Source organism: Macrotis lagotis, chromosome 1 (genome assembly GCF_037893015.1).
Source record: "Macrotis lagotis isolate mMagLag1 chromosome 1, bilby.v1.9.chrom.fasta, whole genome shotgun sequence".
Classification (NCBI taxonomy): Eukaryota; Metazoa; Chordata; class Mammalia; order Peramelemorphia; family Peramelidae; genus Macrotis; species Macrotis lagotis.
Genome location: NC_133658.1, coordinates 243,647,478 through 243,662,625, shown reverse-complemented (window position 1 = coordinate 243,662,625; position 15,148 = coordinate 243,647,478). Strand labels below are relative to the sequence as shown.

The 15,148-nt window shown below is 39.5% G+C and overlaps 1 protein-coding gene across 1 annotated transcript; it reads left to right on the top strand.

The window, feature by feature from the left end:
* The first annotated feature begins 939 nt into the window (after positions 1-939).
* On the top strand, positions 940-12,286 carry STMN4 (stathmin 4). Its single transcript, XM_074209981.1, has 6 exons — positions 940-1,151; positions 1,749-1,791; positions 2,768-2,789; positions 3,499-3,707; positions 5,274-5,465; positions 12,169-12,286. The coding sequence occupies exons 1-6, from the start codon at positions 1,030-1,032 to the stop codon at positions 12,226-12,228; spliced, it is 648 nt and encodes a 215-aa protein (XP_074066082.1). The 5' UTR covers positions 940-1,029; the 3' UTR covers positions 12,229-12,286.
* Positions 12,287-15,148: the final 2,862 nt, after the last annotated feature.

Here is a 15,148-nt window from a genome sequence, read left to right as displayed (position 1 = left end):
CCTAAGAGAGTTAAAAGAACTGAAGAGTGTCCAGGCTAAAGTGGTAAAGAGAACAGAGCAGGAATCTGTAGATTTAGGGTGAGGGCCTGTAATCCAAATGTCTTTCCTAGAGGACTCTGTACTCCAGACTATGAACCTTGGATTTCAAAGTAGTTGCTAGGGAGTAAACAAGGTGTGCTAGAAGGAGAGTTAAGTCTTCTCTCTTCCACACCCAAAAGCTCATGTGTCTGATGGACCCCTGAAGGTGAAGTAAGCTGAGTACAATGAAGACCCTAGACTAGGTCCTAGGCCTGCCTCTGCCACTATTCATTGTGGAATAGTAAAAAGTCTGGTCTTGGAGCTTGAAGGTCTTGAAATAAATTCCTGCCCTAGTTTGAATACCATCCCTGTCACAGTCATAACCTCTCTGACCATGTTTCTTCATCTATAAAATGAGGGAATTATACAAGATGCCCTATAAGATCTTATATAGCTCTAAATTAATCTATGATCCAAAACCCATCATTTCATATATAAGGCCTAGAGGGGGAGGAGGATTCATCTAGCTTGATGATTTCCAAGGTCCCTTATCCATCATATATGACCCTCCCTCTCTGAGTCTCAATTCTCTTGTCTGTGAAATGATGTTGGAAGATAGTACAGAAATCATCTAGTCCAACCTTTTCATTTCACAAATGAGGAAACTGTCCAAAATGACTTAGCAAATGTCCAAGCTGGTATTCAAAGCCAAAGTCAACTGTCTACTGAATCACAATACTTGATGGTTAAGGATCCTTCTGAGTTTTGAGGAATATTTAGCAGGGGAAAGGTAGAGATGACTTTAAACTCACTAAAGAGTCAAATTAGAGCCTGATGGAGGAATTGAAATGGGAGTTGTAGGGCAATAGGAGGGGGAGCTGCTGGATGTGGGCCAACGAACTCTCAACTTGATCTCTCATGGCGACCCTGAGCTTAGACTGAAATCCTTGCAAAATTTTTTTTATCATCAGTCAATTTCTGGTTAATGTTTCCGCAGCTTATAAAGAGAAGATGAAAGAGCTCCCCCTAGTGTCCCTCTTCTGTTCCTGCTTTCTGGCTGATCCTCTGAATAAATCTTCCTATAAATATGATGGTAAGTGCAAAACCTTGATTCTGAAGGCAGGCAGACAAGGGTCCTGGAGTTATTTATTCCCTTATAATTCACCCCAATTTGCTAGTGCATTTCTATATCATTACCTTCTTCCTTTCCTTCCTTTCCCAGAAGTCAAATCCCATTTACACATACACATATAAACCCATACATTTATACACACATACATGCATAAATACATATCCACACACAGAGTGGAAAGAACCCTGGCTCTCAGGTCAGAGAACTCAGGTTCAAATCCTGTTTCTGATACTTATGCACTTGGTGACCTTAGACAAATTACTTACCTCTCTGGGTCTCAGTTCCCTCAACTGCAAATTGAGGGGATTAGATGAGATGGCATCTGAGGTCCCTTCTAGTTCTAGATGAGTATGAAAATCCAGACAATATGATGAAGACATTAATGTGTGCCTATAGTATTAAGGAATATTTAGGTAGGCCCAACAAATCTGCCTTCTAACACTCTCAAAGAGAGGTAAATGGTAATAAATTCATAAGAGATTGTCATTTCCTTGACAATGAGTGAAAGAGAATGGAATGGATGAGGCAGCCCTCCTTAACTGGATAAGATTTTTCTAGCCATCTGAGATTGTTGTGGGAGAAGAAAGAGGAGAAGGAGAAGACAAAGGAAAGAGAATGAGAGAAAAAGCTGGAAGTACTGGGTCTAGGATGTGTGTAGAAATTGGTTGGTAAACAATAGGTAGATGGATGGTGGTGAGGGAAAAAAATGCAACAAGAGTTGACTAAGTTACTATGGATGAGAGTTTCTCCAATGGCCCAAGTCACAAAGAGTTTACATTTAGGAGGCTTAAAAAAAGAGCTGATAGAACTGAAGCTGATGCTGATATTGTCATGACTTTGGATGTCCATTTGATGACTAGATGGTGCCTCTTTGGCAGGTTAAAGCTTTCCCCTGGGCAGCTAGGTGGCGTAGTGGATAAAGTACCGGCCCTGGAGTCAGGAGTGCCTGGGTTCAAATCTAGTCTCAGACACTAAATAATTACCTAGCTGTGTGGCCTTGGGCAAGCCACTTAACCCCATTTGCCTTGCAAAACCTAAAAAAAAAAGCTTTCCCCTGATTTATTATTGTTATGTTTGTCCTTCATTCTTGAAGATCATGACATCAGGAAGTTAGAGAACTGGATTTGAGTGAAGGGATGCTGTGCTAAGTCACCAGCCTCACTTTCTCCTCCAGAATCACCTAGGTTCAATGGCCAAATATGAATCAGGATGACTAGATGTGAGACAATTGGATTATCTGGATTAGGGTTGAAGTGACTTGTCCAAGGTCACACAGCTAGTTAGTGTCAAGTATCTGAGACTGGATTTGAACTCAGGTCCTCCTGACTCCAGTGCTCCTTCCACTGTGCTACTTAGCTGCCTTCCCAGCTTCATAAGATCCATCAGACTAAGGAGTTAGGTTAGAAGCTTTATAACTGAGTTTCTCAGAATGGACAAAAATTAAAGAAAAATGTTGCAGCAGCTAGGTGGCACAGTGGATACATCATTGACCCTGGAGACAGGAGTACTTGAGTTCAAATCCTGAGGCCTCAGACATTTAATAATTACCTAGCTGTGTGGCCTTGGCCAAGCCACTTAATCCATTTGCCTTGCAAAAACCTAAAAAAAAAAAAAAAGAAAGAAAGAAGGAAAGAAAAATGTCTTAGGTTTTTATGATTCTCCTCACTTCCCCCACCAAATCCCCACTCCAGGGCTCCAGATATCCTTGTCCTTGTTTTGTAATTGTTTTACATTTGCAAATGTGTGCATACATGCATATATGTATATTTATATTATTATTTTCTGTGTTGTGTTCTCTCCCATTAGAAAGTAAGTTATTTGAAGATATACATATATGTATGTGTATATGTGTATACATATATATATATATATATATATACATACACATATTGTCTCTCCTAGTAGAAAATGAGCTCTTTGAAGGAAGAGACTGTTTTGTTTTCACCTTTTCATGCCCAAAGTCTAGCATAGTTCCTTGAAGATAGCAAGAACTTAATAAATGCTTGTTGATTAATTGATTAAGCATGTATGTATTCTTAGGTGTTTTAAGGGAAATCCACACACAAGTAAAGGAGAAACAGTTGTTTAATATGACAATATTGCTGCAGAAATTATTCTTAGAAAACCCTCTTTTAAACAGCTAATGAATCTTAAGAACAGGAAATCAGAAAGAAAACCTCAAAGGTTAAAAATAACCACCTTGATCCACCAGTTCTCCCCTGGAATACAGGGGATATGGGAAAACACATACACATACAAGCACACACACACACACACACACACGCACAAATATGTTCCTATGTAGCTGGGTTTTAGCATCTGACCACCACCTTTTCTGCTCCCTACAGCAGATACTGTGGCTCTGAACTGGTGTGTCATCTCTGACATGGAAGTCATAGAACTGAATAAGTGTACCTCTGGCCAGTCCTTTGAGGTCATCCTAAAGCCCCCCTCCTTTGATGGGGTGCCTGAGTTCAATGCCTCGTTGCCCCGGCGGCGAGATCCATCCTTGGAAGAGATCCAGAAGAAGTTAGAAGCTGCAGAAGAGAGGCGGAAGGTGAGTTTCACCTCTTTCATCCTTCCTCCAAGGAAAAGCAAGTTAGGAAAAAGGTGGCATTTCTGTGCAGGAGAGAAGAGTTAGATCATATGATAGTAATTGGAAACAGAAAAATAAACCACAGCCTAGAGCAGAGAGAAGAAAATTGTGTAATTAAAAAAGACTGACAAGGAGAATAGAAGAGGGATGTGAAGTGATGACACTAGAATCAATGTATGCTTTTTTTTGAGACATTTTTCAATCTTGACCCCGTTGGGCAATTTCTTGGCAAAGATCCTGGAGTGGTTTGTCATTTCCTTTTCCAGCTCATTTCACAGATGAAGAAAACTGAGATGAACATGTTCATACAACTTGTCTAGGGTCTCATACCTAGTAAGTGTCTGAAGACAGATTGAATTTAGGAAGATGAATCTTTCTGACTCCAGGTCTGGTATTCTATCTACAGCAGTGTCATCTAGTTACCCCTATGAATATTTACTGAGTACCTATTATATGGTTAAGGGTTTTGGGTTAAAAAGGATACAGAGTAAAAAAAAAAACTCCCAAAAGTCTAATGTATTTTAAGTTAGTAAAGCTAAAAATGCTTAAAATACCCCCTCAAAATTTTTGAACTACTAAAAGATAAAATGGTTAAAATAGCTTTAAATGATTAAAAGTTTGAGTTGTTAAAATTTAAATGCACTAAGACAACATTTGGGTCATCCTATATCAGGTGTGTGTGTGTGTGTGTGTGTGTGTGTGTGTGTGTGTGTGTGTGTAGATAGATAAAATTGTTATTGATATATAGTACTTTCAGGTTTGCAAAATGTCTTACATACATGATTTCATTTGATCTTCAAAACTTGTCTGTGAATGAAGTGTTAGAGATATTATTGTTGCCATTTTACAGACAAGGGAATGAAGACTGAGATGTTAACTGATATGCGGGTGGTTAAACAGATAGTGTCAGAAGCACAAATTGAATCTAGGTTTTTCTGTGAAGTTCAGCATTATAGTCACAACAATATTCTTCCTGTTTTAGTATAGGCTGAATACCAATTGAATGATCAAACTCAGCTGCTTTGGTAGTAGTGGGGATGGAGGTAGTCTGAAACTATTATTTTATCTGTGTGGAAACTCCCTCCACTGGTTGAGAACAGCTACTCATCTCAGAATTGTTTGAGGAATAGAGGGGTTAAATGATTTGACGACTAGGTTCACCTGGTAATGTCAGAGTCAGGACCTTACCCTTCTTGACTTCAAAGTTAGGGTCATTCTGTCATACGTCCTCTCAACAGGGCCTTGTAGGAAACAACAAAGATTTTGGGGAGAGTTCAATATATTAGAAAAAGTTGAAATTGGAAATGGAAATGGAAAAAGCATCCAAGAGCTCATGGGCCAGGATGAGCAAATTAAGGAGAATAAGGTAGACAAAGAGATGGGATGTAAACTCATGGGTTGTGGGAAGAACTAAGAAGTAGTGCTGGAAGGTTCAAGGTTAGGAGTATTCACATTTAAAATGAGGACCAACAGGCATATCATTAGCATATTGATTTTCATAGACCACTTCTTACTGTGCCTTCTTAGTACCAAGAAGCTGAGCTCTTGAAACATTTAGCTGAGAAGCGAGAGCACGAACGGGAGGTGATCCAAAAAGCCATTGAGGAAAATAACAATTTCATCAAGATGGCAAAGGAGAAACTGACACAGAAAATGGAATCTAATAAAGAGAACCGAGAAGCCCATCTTGCTGCTATGTTGGAACGTCTGCAAGAGAAGGTGAGTGGTACCAAAATAGCTTGTAGTTGCCTTTGACACCAACCTGTTTCCATGTACGGTGAGTAACTATCCTGCTGAGGGAGGATGGAACCTGCTTTTAGGTAGGGGGATTATTTAAGCAAGTAGAATTCCTAATAGATAGCTACAAATACACACACATACACATACACACACAAACACACACTTGAATCTAAAGGTAGTCATTTCTAGGGAAGAGGCAAAGGGAGGAAAGAAAAAAGGGGAAAAAAGAAATTTAGATTATAACTTTATTATATTTAAATAGCAATATAATAGTCTCATGTGCAATCATCTTTTTATAAATTCGATGTTATGGAAATGCTTTTTTTATTTTGTAAATTAAAAGTAAATTTTTTTTGTTGTTTTTTGGGGGGGGGTTTGTAAGGCAAATGGGGTTTAAGTGGCTCGCCCAAGACCACATAGCTAGGTAATTATGTCTGAGGCCAGATTTGAACTCAGGTACTACTGACTCCAGGGCCGGTGCTCTATTCACTGAATCACCTAGCCTCCCCAAAAGTAAATTTTAAAGAGAAAGTATATTCCTAAATAGATTAGAACATATCGGGCATGTACAAGAAATATTCATTTCCCCTTTCCCAGTTAAATCTTCATGGTTCCTAGAGTCAGATGGAGAGGTCATATTCTTAAGGTATAGTTATGCAATAGATACTTATTAGATTTTCAACCTCATCTCTGGTCATAAACCAGATGGAATCATTGAAAAGATATTAACTTGAGTTCCTGGATTAAGTTCAAAGAATGATGATCTTAAGTGTCCATTGGACATCAAAAATTTTTCTAACAGAACTGGACTAAGTAGGTTGGGGTAAGCACAGGTCCCATACAAGTGGAGAAACTCAAGAGGTAGGAAGTAGGTCTCACATGGCAATCAAGTCCAAAAGAAAAGTCTTTATCTCTTGTAGCTCCAATAAGGTCTTGATACCTGTACTGCCTAGCACAAAGCCCTTTCTCTCCTGGATCCTCAGTTTTCTCATGTGAAAAATGTCAGTGTTGAAATGGGGGATCCCTGAGGTCTCTTCCAGTTTGAAGACCCTTTATAGGAGGCTGCCTAAAAGCATAATGGTCTCATTTCCATAGTCTCAAAGCTAGAGGTAGCTGACTTCGAGCCTCCTGCAATTCCCAGGAGACAGCTCCAGCTATGTGTTTTATTTCTAGGAGCCGCCCGCTGCTCGGTGACTCCGGGACCTGATCGGTGGCCTCATCCCATGGTGAGCAGCGTGGCCCCCCCATTCCTTCCTATCTCATCCCAAAGTTACAAAGCTACCTTTGGCTACTACAGGAGGAAGCAAAATATCAATGTTATTTAGGCTCCCTGAGGAATCTGACATTGTGGAATAAGTGCCAGCTCCAAATTTCATCTTATAAAAGTAGTGAGAATTCCAGCCAAGGGTTATATGGAAAGACCTTGGTATTATTACAGGCTTTCAGCAATATAACCTGGGACAACTCACCTAGAGAAAGAAATCAATGGGGAAGAAGGGAATAGGTCTTCTCAAAGAAAGTAGAAAAGGAATGGCTAGTGCACGATTATTTTCTGCCTGAGAAATACAAGCCCAAATTTCTGTCAACCTACCTCAGCACTGATTGTCAAGAGGAATTCTGGATGTGGAGATTATGAATGAGTGGAAACAACATAGAACTTGTGGGAAAGAGACATATTTGAAATCAAAGGACTTGGTTTAAAATCCCTACACTAATTTTCTCTCTATGTGACCTTGGGCAAGTTATTGTGGGACTCATTTTCTGTAGACATTTGAAGAGATGACTCTGGCTGACTCCTGAGGTCCTTTTTAGATCTCAATCTATGTCCTTAGGATTCATTATTCCAAGAATGTTTTGAGTCTCCAAATGAAGGGAATTATTTAGGTGTGGCAGTAGATTAAGATTCAAATAGCTAGAGATCCAAATAAAATGGAATGATAGCTTTGGGGTGGGAGATTAGATTAGTAGATCTATTTGTGAACACATTCATTACAAAACACAAAAGTTAGGGCAGGAAGATGGGGCAATGGATAGAGCACTAACCCTGGAGTCAGGAGTACCTGAGTTCAAATCCAGCCTCAGACACTTAATAACTGCCTAGCTGTGTGACCTTGGGCAAAGTCACTTAACCCCATTTCCTAGCCAAAAAAAACCCAACCACAATAGAGAAGATTAAAATAGGGGGAGGGGAAGAGAGAGCAGCTCAACCCTTGTTATTCTATACTTTACATTTCCCAAGTTTCTCTCTCCCCCATATCATTTCACACTAGGAAATGGTGAATAAATAAATGCATATAGGTTGAAAGAAATCATCTCCTACCTACACTGAGCCCCTTAGGCTCACACAGCTGTCATTATATTGTTGCAGAGCAAAACTCTGAATCCTCTCTGGAAAGAGATTTAGCTTTAGATTTAGATTGAAAAAGTTCAGATAATTCAGTGTCTATGCTAAATTCAAAGTGACACTTGGTCTATAGGAAAAGTGATTTCATATTGATAGTGATTTCATATTGTATCTAATGTTAGACACAATATTTTTTTGTTTTTGCTGAAATGCTTTTTTCTCTTTCTTTATTATAAGCGTTTAACACAATACTTGTGAGATCTGTGCCAAAATCTCACAGGGCAAATGTGAACACTGGCAAGTTATCTTGGAAGATGTGGCTTTCTTTCCCCAAACCTCTGCAGGAAAGAAAAAGGGTGGGGTTGAAATCTTCAGACTTGCCTTCTTGGTCACTTTGGAAACATGACTCTAACCTTTAGTTGTCCTCAACTCCTCCCTCCCTTCATTCCTTACCTTTGCCTCCTAGATCTGGGTAGGAAGAGGGTTAAGCACAGGAACCCTTAGTATCTTACTATCCAGGTATTATTACTCACTATTACAATGAGATACTTCTAGAGGTAAAAATGATCACATAAATTTAGACTTCAAGGCTCTGCTTGTGGGAAGAGCAGTCTTTAAACATACATAATAAATGGCTCACAAAATACCCCACCAAGCTAGAATGTGGGGTTCTAACATATTTTCTTTTAAATATAAAATCTCCATAGAGCTATGCCCCACTATCCACAACAAAAACAATAATAAGACACTGAGAGAATTCTAAAGACATTTAAGATCATACTCAGCAAGATAAAGGAGAATAAACTGCTTTTATCTAAATTAATCAAACTTAACAAAGAACATCACTTCACCAGAAGAGATCAGCCAAAAGGCAGTAGATAAGAAAATCTTAAAGCAGAATTTCAATCTAGAAGGATTAGGGGGTGGGGAAAAGGAAGGAGAAAGCAAATACTCCTCAGGTGTTTGCCTTCCACTCTGGTTTTAGTTGACCCCTCTATTCTTGGATGATGATGACACTGGATTTCTACTCAACCATATTGTTGCCTTTCTTTGATTTGTATCTCCAGTGCTTGAAAAGACTGACTCCATTTTTTTTAGCTTTTGCAAGGTAAGGGGGTTAAGTGACTTGCCCAAGGTCACACAGGTAGGTTAATTATTCAGTGTCTGAGGTCAAATTTGAACTCAGGTCCTCCTGACCCCAGGGCCTGTGCTCTATCCACTACACCACCTAGCTGTCCCAGACTGACTCCATTTGAACAAACTCTGCCAGTTACTACTGCCACCTTAGCTATCAAGTTTTGTATGATCCTGAGATTTCATACTGTCACATCCCAATCTTGCCCAACATTTTATATCTCTTCTCATGATTTAAGAGGAGAGGTAGGAGTGAATGGAAGACAGTAGAAACTATCTAACAGATGTTTTTCCTTCCTTTACAACATTTACCTGGTGAGATTTTAGTACCACCCACAGCAACTAGTTGTTATACAGGGATGCTTATTGAGTGGAAAAGTAGGAAAGATACATTTTAAAATGAAGGAACTATAAAAACAAAAACCATAAATAAAAATGAGATTATTTTTTTAAATTATTTTAGGCCATATGTAAGTTCTCATATGCTTTAGTAAGAATGACTAGAACCACTCCCCCACTAAAAGAATCCTTATATATTGGGGCAACTAGGTGGCACAGAGGATAGAGCACAAACCCTGGAGACAGGAAGACCTCAGCTCAAATCCAGTCTCAGACACTTAATACTTACCTAACTAAAAATTCTCATATCTCTGATAATTTGGGGTCTGAAGGAAATACCATGACTGTCAGGTGTACCTGACAGACTTATCTTAGTTCAATTTTTTAAAAAATATACTTTGTTGATCCATTTTATTTTATATATCATAATCACTTCACAATTGAACTCCCACAGTACTCGTCTTAAAAGTTGAGCAAAATATCTAATAAAGTGACTGACTGACAAAATATATGAGCAACACCCCCTACACACAAATTTACTTCACAGTCTTGATAGAGAGAGAGAGGAAGAAGAATGATTTAAAAAATCAAGTTCAGCTTTGCCCCTATGAGAGCAAGGGTATCTACAGCACTGGCCTAAGTCAGTATATTATGCACCAATAGAAAATGTACCAAAAAGGCCATTCAAGTCAATTTTCATTGATTCTCTAAACCATGAGGCTACTTTGGTACCCCCACTTTTGAAAGATGAAACAGATCAGTCTGAACTTCCACTCACAAGGCAGAGTGGTATGAAGTTAAACTTAGAAGAAAAAAGGGATCAAGATGTTGGTTCTTTTTTTTTAAATGGTAGTCAACCCCTGGCCTCCAAGTTTGGGTTGGGAACATCTAGCAGGCACTCAACTATTACAAATACTGTTATCTAATTAACAATTCAGTGAGGTTCTTAGTAGCATGCTTCTGTTAATAGGATTAGTCCTATTGCCTACCACTCATTCAAAGCTTATGGTACTCACCTTTGTTGATGGCAATTTTTCACAAATCTTAAGTATGAATTATAGATATTATGTTATTAACAAAATAAGTTTGTATTAAAAAACACATAAACCTATGAACATATCCCCTACATACATGTAGATATGCTACTTCTGTACTTGAAAAGATCTCTGATATCAATAGTGTGTTATTCTTACATTGACACAGATTACAACACCTCTATACTTTTTCATACAATTTCGTGCAGTAGACAAAAAAAATCACACACACACACACACACACACACACCAAACTTATAGTGATGAGCCTTTCCAAATTTATAGAATCCCAGTCCTCAGACATCAGAGATCCATCTGTCACCGAGTCCATAGTGGAAGACTCTCTGGCCTGCTAAGACTTGTCAGAAATTACCTTATATTGGCATAGCCTTAGAGAATCTAAAGTCATCTCCACCCTCTGATGAGATATTGCAGGAAGATTTTAGGGTAGGATATACATCTTGAATTTATACGCATAATGTCAGTCAGTCAATAAACATTTATGAAGCACTTACTATTTGCTGCTAGTCACTGAGCTAGGTGCTGGGGTTACAAAGAAAGTCAGTGCAAACATGCAAACAATGGTCAAACAAGGTACTGATAGATTAAGTTTGAAATTATCTCCAGAAGGAAGGCTCACAAAGTATGCCTTTACTCCCCAAACATTCCCACCTCATTATCCCCAAAATCTCTCCCAACAATATAGTTATACATTCTCATACCTAACTACTAAATTCCCATTAGATGTGTCCATACATAGAGGAAGAAATGTTTCAAAGAACAAATGAATAAGAGGGTAAGAGATGGTAAAGTATGTAGAAGATGATCAAAAGTAGAGAGCAGGCAACACAATGTAATAAAAAAAAAGACTTGACTCTAGAATTGGAGGTACTAGATTCAAATCCTCTATCTCTTAATGCCTCTGGAGGTCACTAGAGATTGCCCTACTTAACTAATCTGTAAAATGAAGGTATCTGACTAGATGACTTTCTGAGGTCCCTTCCAGTTCCAAGTTCATGTCCTATGACCTATTCAAATTCCACATCTAATGAGTATAACCTTAATACTAAGTCTCTATTCCTCTCTGGGTCCTGATTTTTGTCATCAATAAAGTGACAAGTTTGGACTAGATGGCATCAAATGCTAAATGAGAAGGAAAAAACTAGATAAGTAGATGGGTGATAGAGAAAATTTGATTATAGGAGAACAAATATCAAGTGATTTTGCACTCATATAACGATCATCTTTATGATCATGATCATGATGATAACAATAAAAATTTCTATAGTGCTTTAAGGTTTGCAAAATTATATATGTATATATAAAATCGGGGGGTAGGGGGCAGCTGGATGATGCAATGGATAGAGTACCAGTCTTATAGTCAGGAAGACTATCTTTCTGAGTTCACATTTGATCTCAGATACTTACTAGCTGTGTAACCCTGTTTACCTCACCTTCCTCATCTGTAAAATAAACTAGAGAAGGAAATGGCAAACTACCCCAGGGTCTTTGCCAAGAAAATCCCACAGGAGGTCATGATGAGTCAGACAGGAATGAAGTGACTAAACAACAACATATGAAAACTTATTTAATCTTTATAACAAGCCCAATGGAGGGTGCCATCATTACCTCCATTTTTGTAGATGAGGAGACTGGTATTTACATGGACCTCTAGATATGACCAGATGGCAGGACAGAGGGTAACATGTCTGCTCCATGGGCTCTCCCAGTACCTGCTTTGATAGCAGTTCTCACTACAGAACCTGTCCCTGGTCTCCCATTCTCTTACTCTTCAACTTAACCACCCTATTCCAATATCTTTCTTTTCCAGGATAAACATGCTGAAGAGGTTCGGAAAAACAAGGAGCTGAAAGAAGAGGCCTCCAGGTAAAGACCCTGAGGCAAGAAGGAATTTGGACCAGCAGCTCCAGAAGCAGCGGTGGCGGCTTTCCCAGAACTGGGGTTTTGGGGGGGAGGGGGAGGGTAATGGCCTAGGGAAGTGTCCTCTGCTTTCTTTGTTTGTACATGTAAAGAGTTGACCAGTGAAGCCATCCTATTTGTTTCTGGGGAACAATGATGGGGTGGGAGAGGGGAGAGAAAGATTTGGGGAAAAGAAGGTCAGAGAAGGTTCCATGGGGCCCTTACAGCTTTTATGCCCCTACAGCTCAGAATTACATCCTCCACACATTTTTTTTTCCCACTTCTTTGCTGGGTATCAAGCATTGGACCAACAAGTCTTCAGGTGGGTGGGTATGGGCAAAAAGAATGTTCGAAACTGAGGAAATTGAAGTTAGTATTTAAGTGGAAAGTACCTGGATGGAGAGGATTATGGAAGTGGAAACCTAAGATCCTCAAACCTTCAAACTGGCCAGAGGGAGGCATACTCAGCAGGTGTATTGTTTCCATACTATAACAGGTAGAATGACCCACTGTTTTGTGTGGGTGGCATAACCCACATATGTGTCTGTTTTTACATTTATCTTTTGATCTTCATTACAAATGGAATATTTACTCCATGTCTCTGGTTCTTTTTTCCTGTCCCCCAAAGGCCCAAATGGTAAAATGTTGATGTTCTATGGTCCAGAATGATTTGCAATGCTCCTTATCTTTGTCCTCAATGATGTTTTGGCCATGCAAGGAAATGGAGGGTGGGGAGAGCAGGATAGACTTTTGCCAGTGTCATCATCCCATTATTAGTAACTATAAGAGTTCACTTTGTTGTCTCCTTACCACAACCCCATGGGGGTCAAATCTTTTCCCCTTTTATTGATGAGGAAAATGAGGTTCAAAGACATTATGATATGCCCAAAGTCACACAACTTAGAAGGAGCAAAACTGAAAGTTGAATCCAGATCTGTGGACATTAAATCTATTCCTTTCCTGATAACATCTGCTGTTATACCATAGAACTGGAAAATGAGCACATTTCTGGCCCTCTTCTTGACAGTATCTCACTTATCATCTATGGTTGCAAAGACGTCATGCTAGATAGTTCAGGAGGAAGATGATGTCTTGCTTTCAGTGGATGAGCTGGTGTTTTAGAATATTTCCCAAGGTTCTCTGGAATCTGGGACTAAAATGGAGATTATTGGTAAGAAATCCCATTTTAATTTGGGGTTAGGCTAATAGGGACAACATAAAGAAGGAAGGGAGCATTACCAGGAAACTGGAAGATAATTCAGCTCATTGAACCCAGAATGGAAAACCTGAAGTCAAAGGAGCTTTTGTAGTCTCTTTTCCTGATGAGAAGGCCAGGGGTTTTCTCTTTTAGATCAGTGGTCCCCTGACTGAGAAAAAAGTCTTAGAGATTCTAGAAGGGAAGTCCATCCTTTGAGAAAAGTAGGAGTCTCAGGCAGGGACTGGGGAAAAGGGCAGGATGAGTATGGTATCAGGGGTTCCCTCCCACTTGGGCAGATACTGTGTATTTTTGTATACAGCTTTGCAAATAAACCACCTTGGTACTATGTTCTTTCTCATCTCCTGTGCCCTGACTCAGCTTCCTTTCATAAGGGGGTAGGATCGGACACATTTATTAATTTCAACTATGTGCCTTAGAGGAAAGGTACAAGTATAAACAATGACTTCCATGATCTAATATCTGATAATTAGAAAACCTTGTGTAAGTTTTAAGTAAAATACTGAGACAGACTGGGTTTAGTCTTGGGGGCTTCTTCTGAACATCTTGATAACTTGTGCCCCTACTTGTGATTTCTCCTGGTGACACAAGAATGTAGTTCATGTTTTACTCTCAGCAACTCTGGCTAACGATTATTAAAATGGTTTAAGACAATAAGGGACCCCAAAAGGACTCATATCTGAGCTTTTAACAAAGCAATTGGGAAAATCCCTCCTTTCTCAGAGCTTTGGTTCACAGTCTCATAGTATAGTCTCAGACTCAGACCCAATTAGTGGAATTGTTACTCTGACAACTTCCTGAGACTGGGCCAGCTTCCCATCTAGTACCTCTCCCTAAACATCTGATAGGTCAATGAGATTTCCTTACATGAGTCCACAAGCTCTCAATATGATATAGCTATCAGGTGATCTCCCTTGCTCCCATCTACACCTAGCCTCACTCCTGAACTCTCAGCATGACTCTGGTTGTCTATATTGGCACCTGTTCCTCTCCTTTGTGACATCTCTATTCACTCACCTGCCAACCCAGAAGTTCCTTCTAATCCTTCCTATGCATTTTACCCTCAGGCTTCCCATCTGTTTTATATGTGGGTAGCTGTGGGAGTTGGATGGGTGGGATGAGAAGGGCTGGCCTAACTCCTATCAGCACATGGCTGATACATCTGCTGTGTAGAAGTGAGGGTTGGCATGGCATCAGTCTATGGTAAGACTACAGATAAATGGCAGTCACAGAATCTCATAACCTGGGAGTTAGAAGATACCTCAAAAGTCCTCCTAGTCCAATCCACACATGAACAAGAATCCCCTTTATAATGCTGTCACCTGGGGGCGGCTAGGTGGTGCAGTGGATAGAGCACTGGCCCTGAAGTCAGGAGTACCTGAGTTCAAATCCAGCCTCAGACACTTAATAATTACCTAGCTGTGTGGCCTTGGGCAAGCCACTTAACCCCATTTGCCTTGCAAAACAAAACAAAAAAAACCCTAAAAAAAATAATGTTGTCACCTGGGGCAAATAGGTGGAAAAGTGGATAGAGAACTGGCCCTGGAGTCATGAGGACCTGAGGTCAAATCTGGCCTCAGACCCTTAATAATTGCCTAGCTGTATGACCTTGGCCAAGTCACTTAACTCCATTGCCATAAATAAATAAATAAATAAAATATAATGTCACCAATTA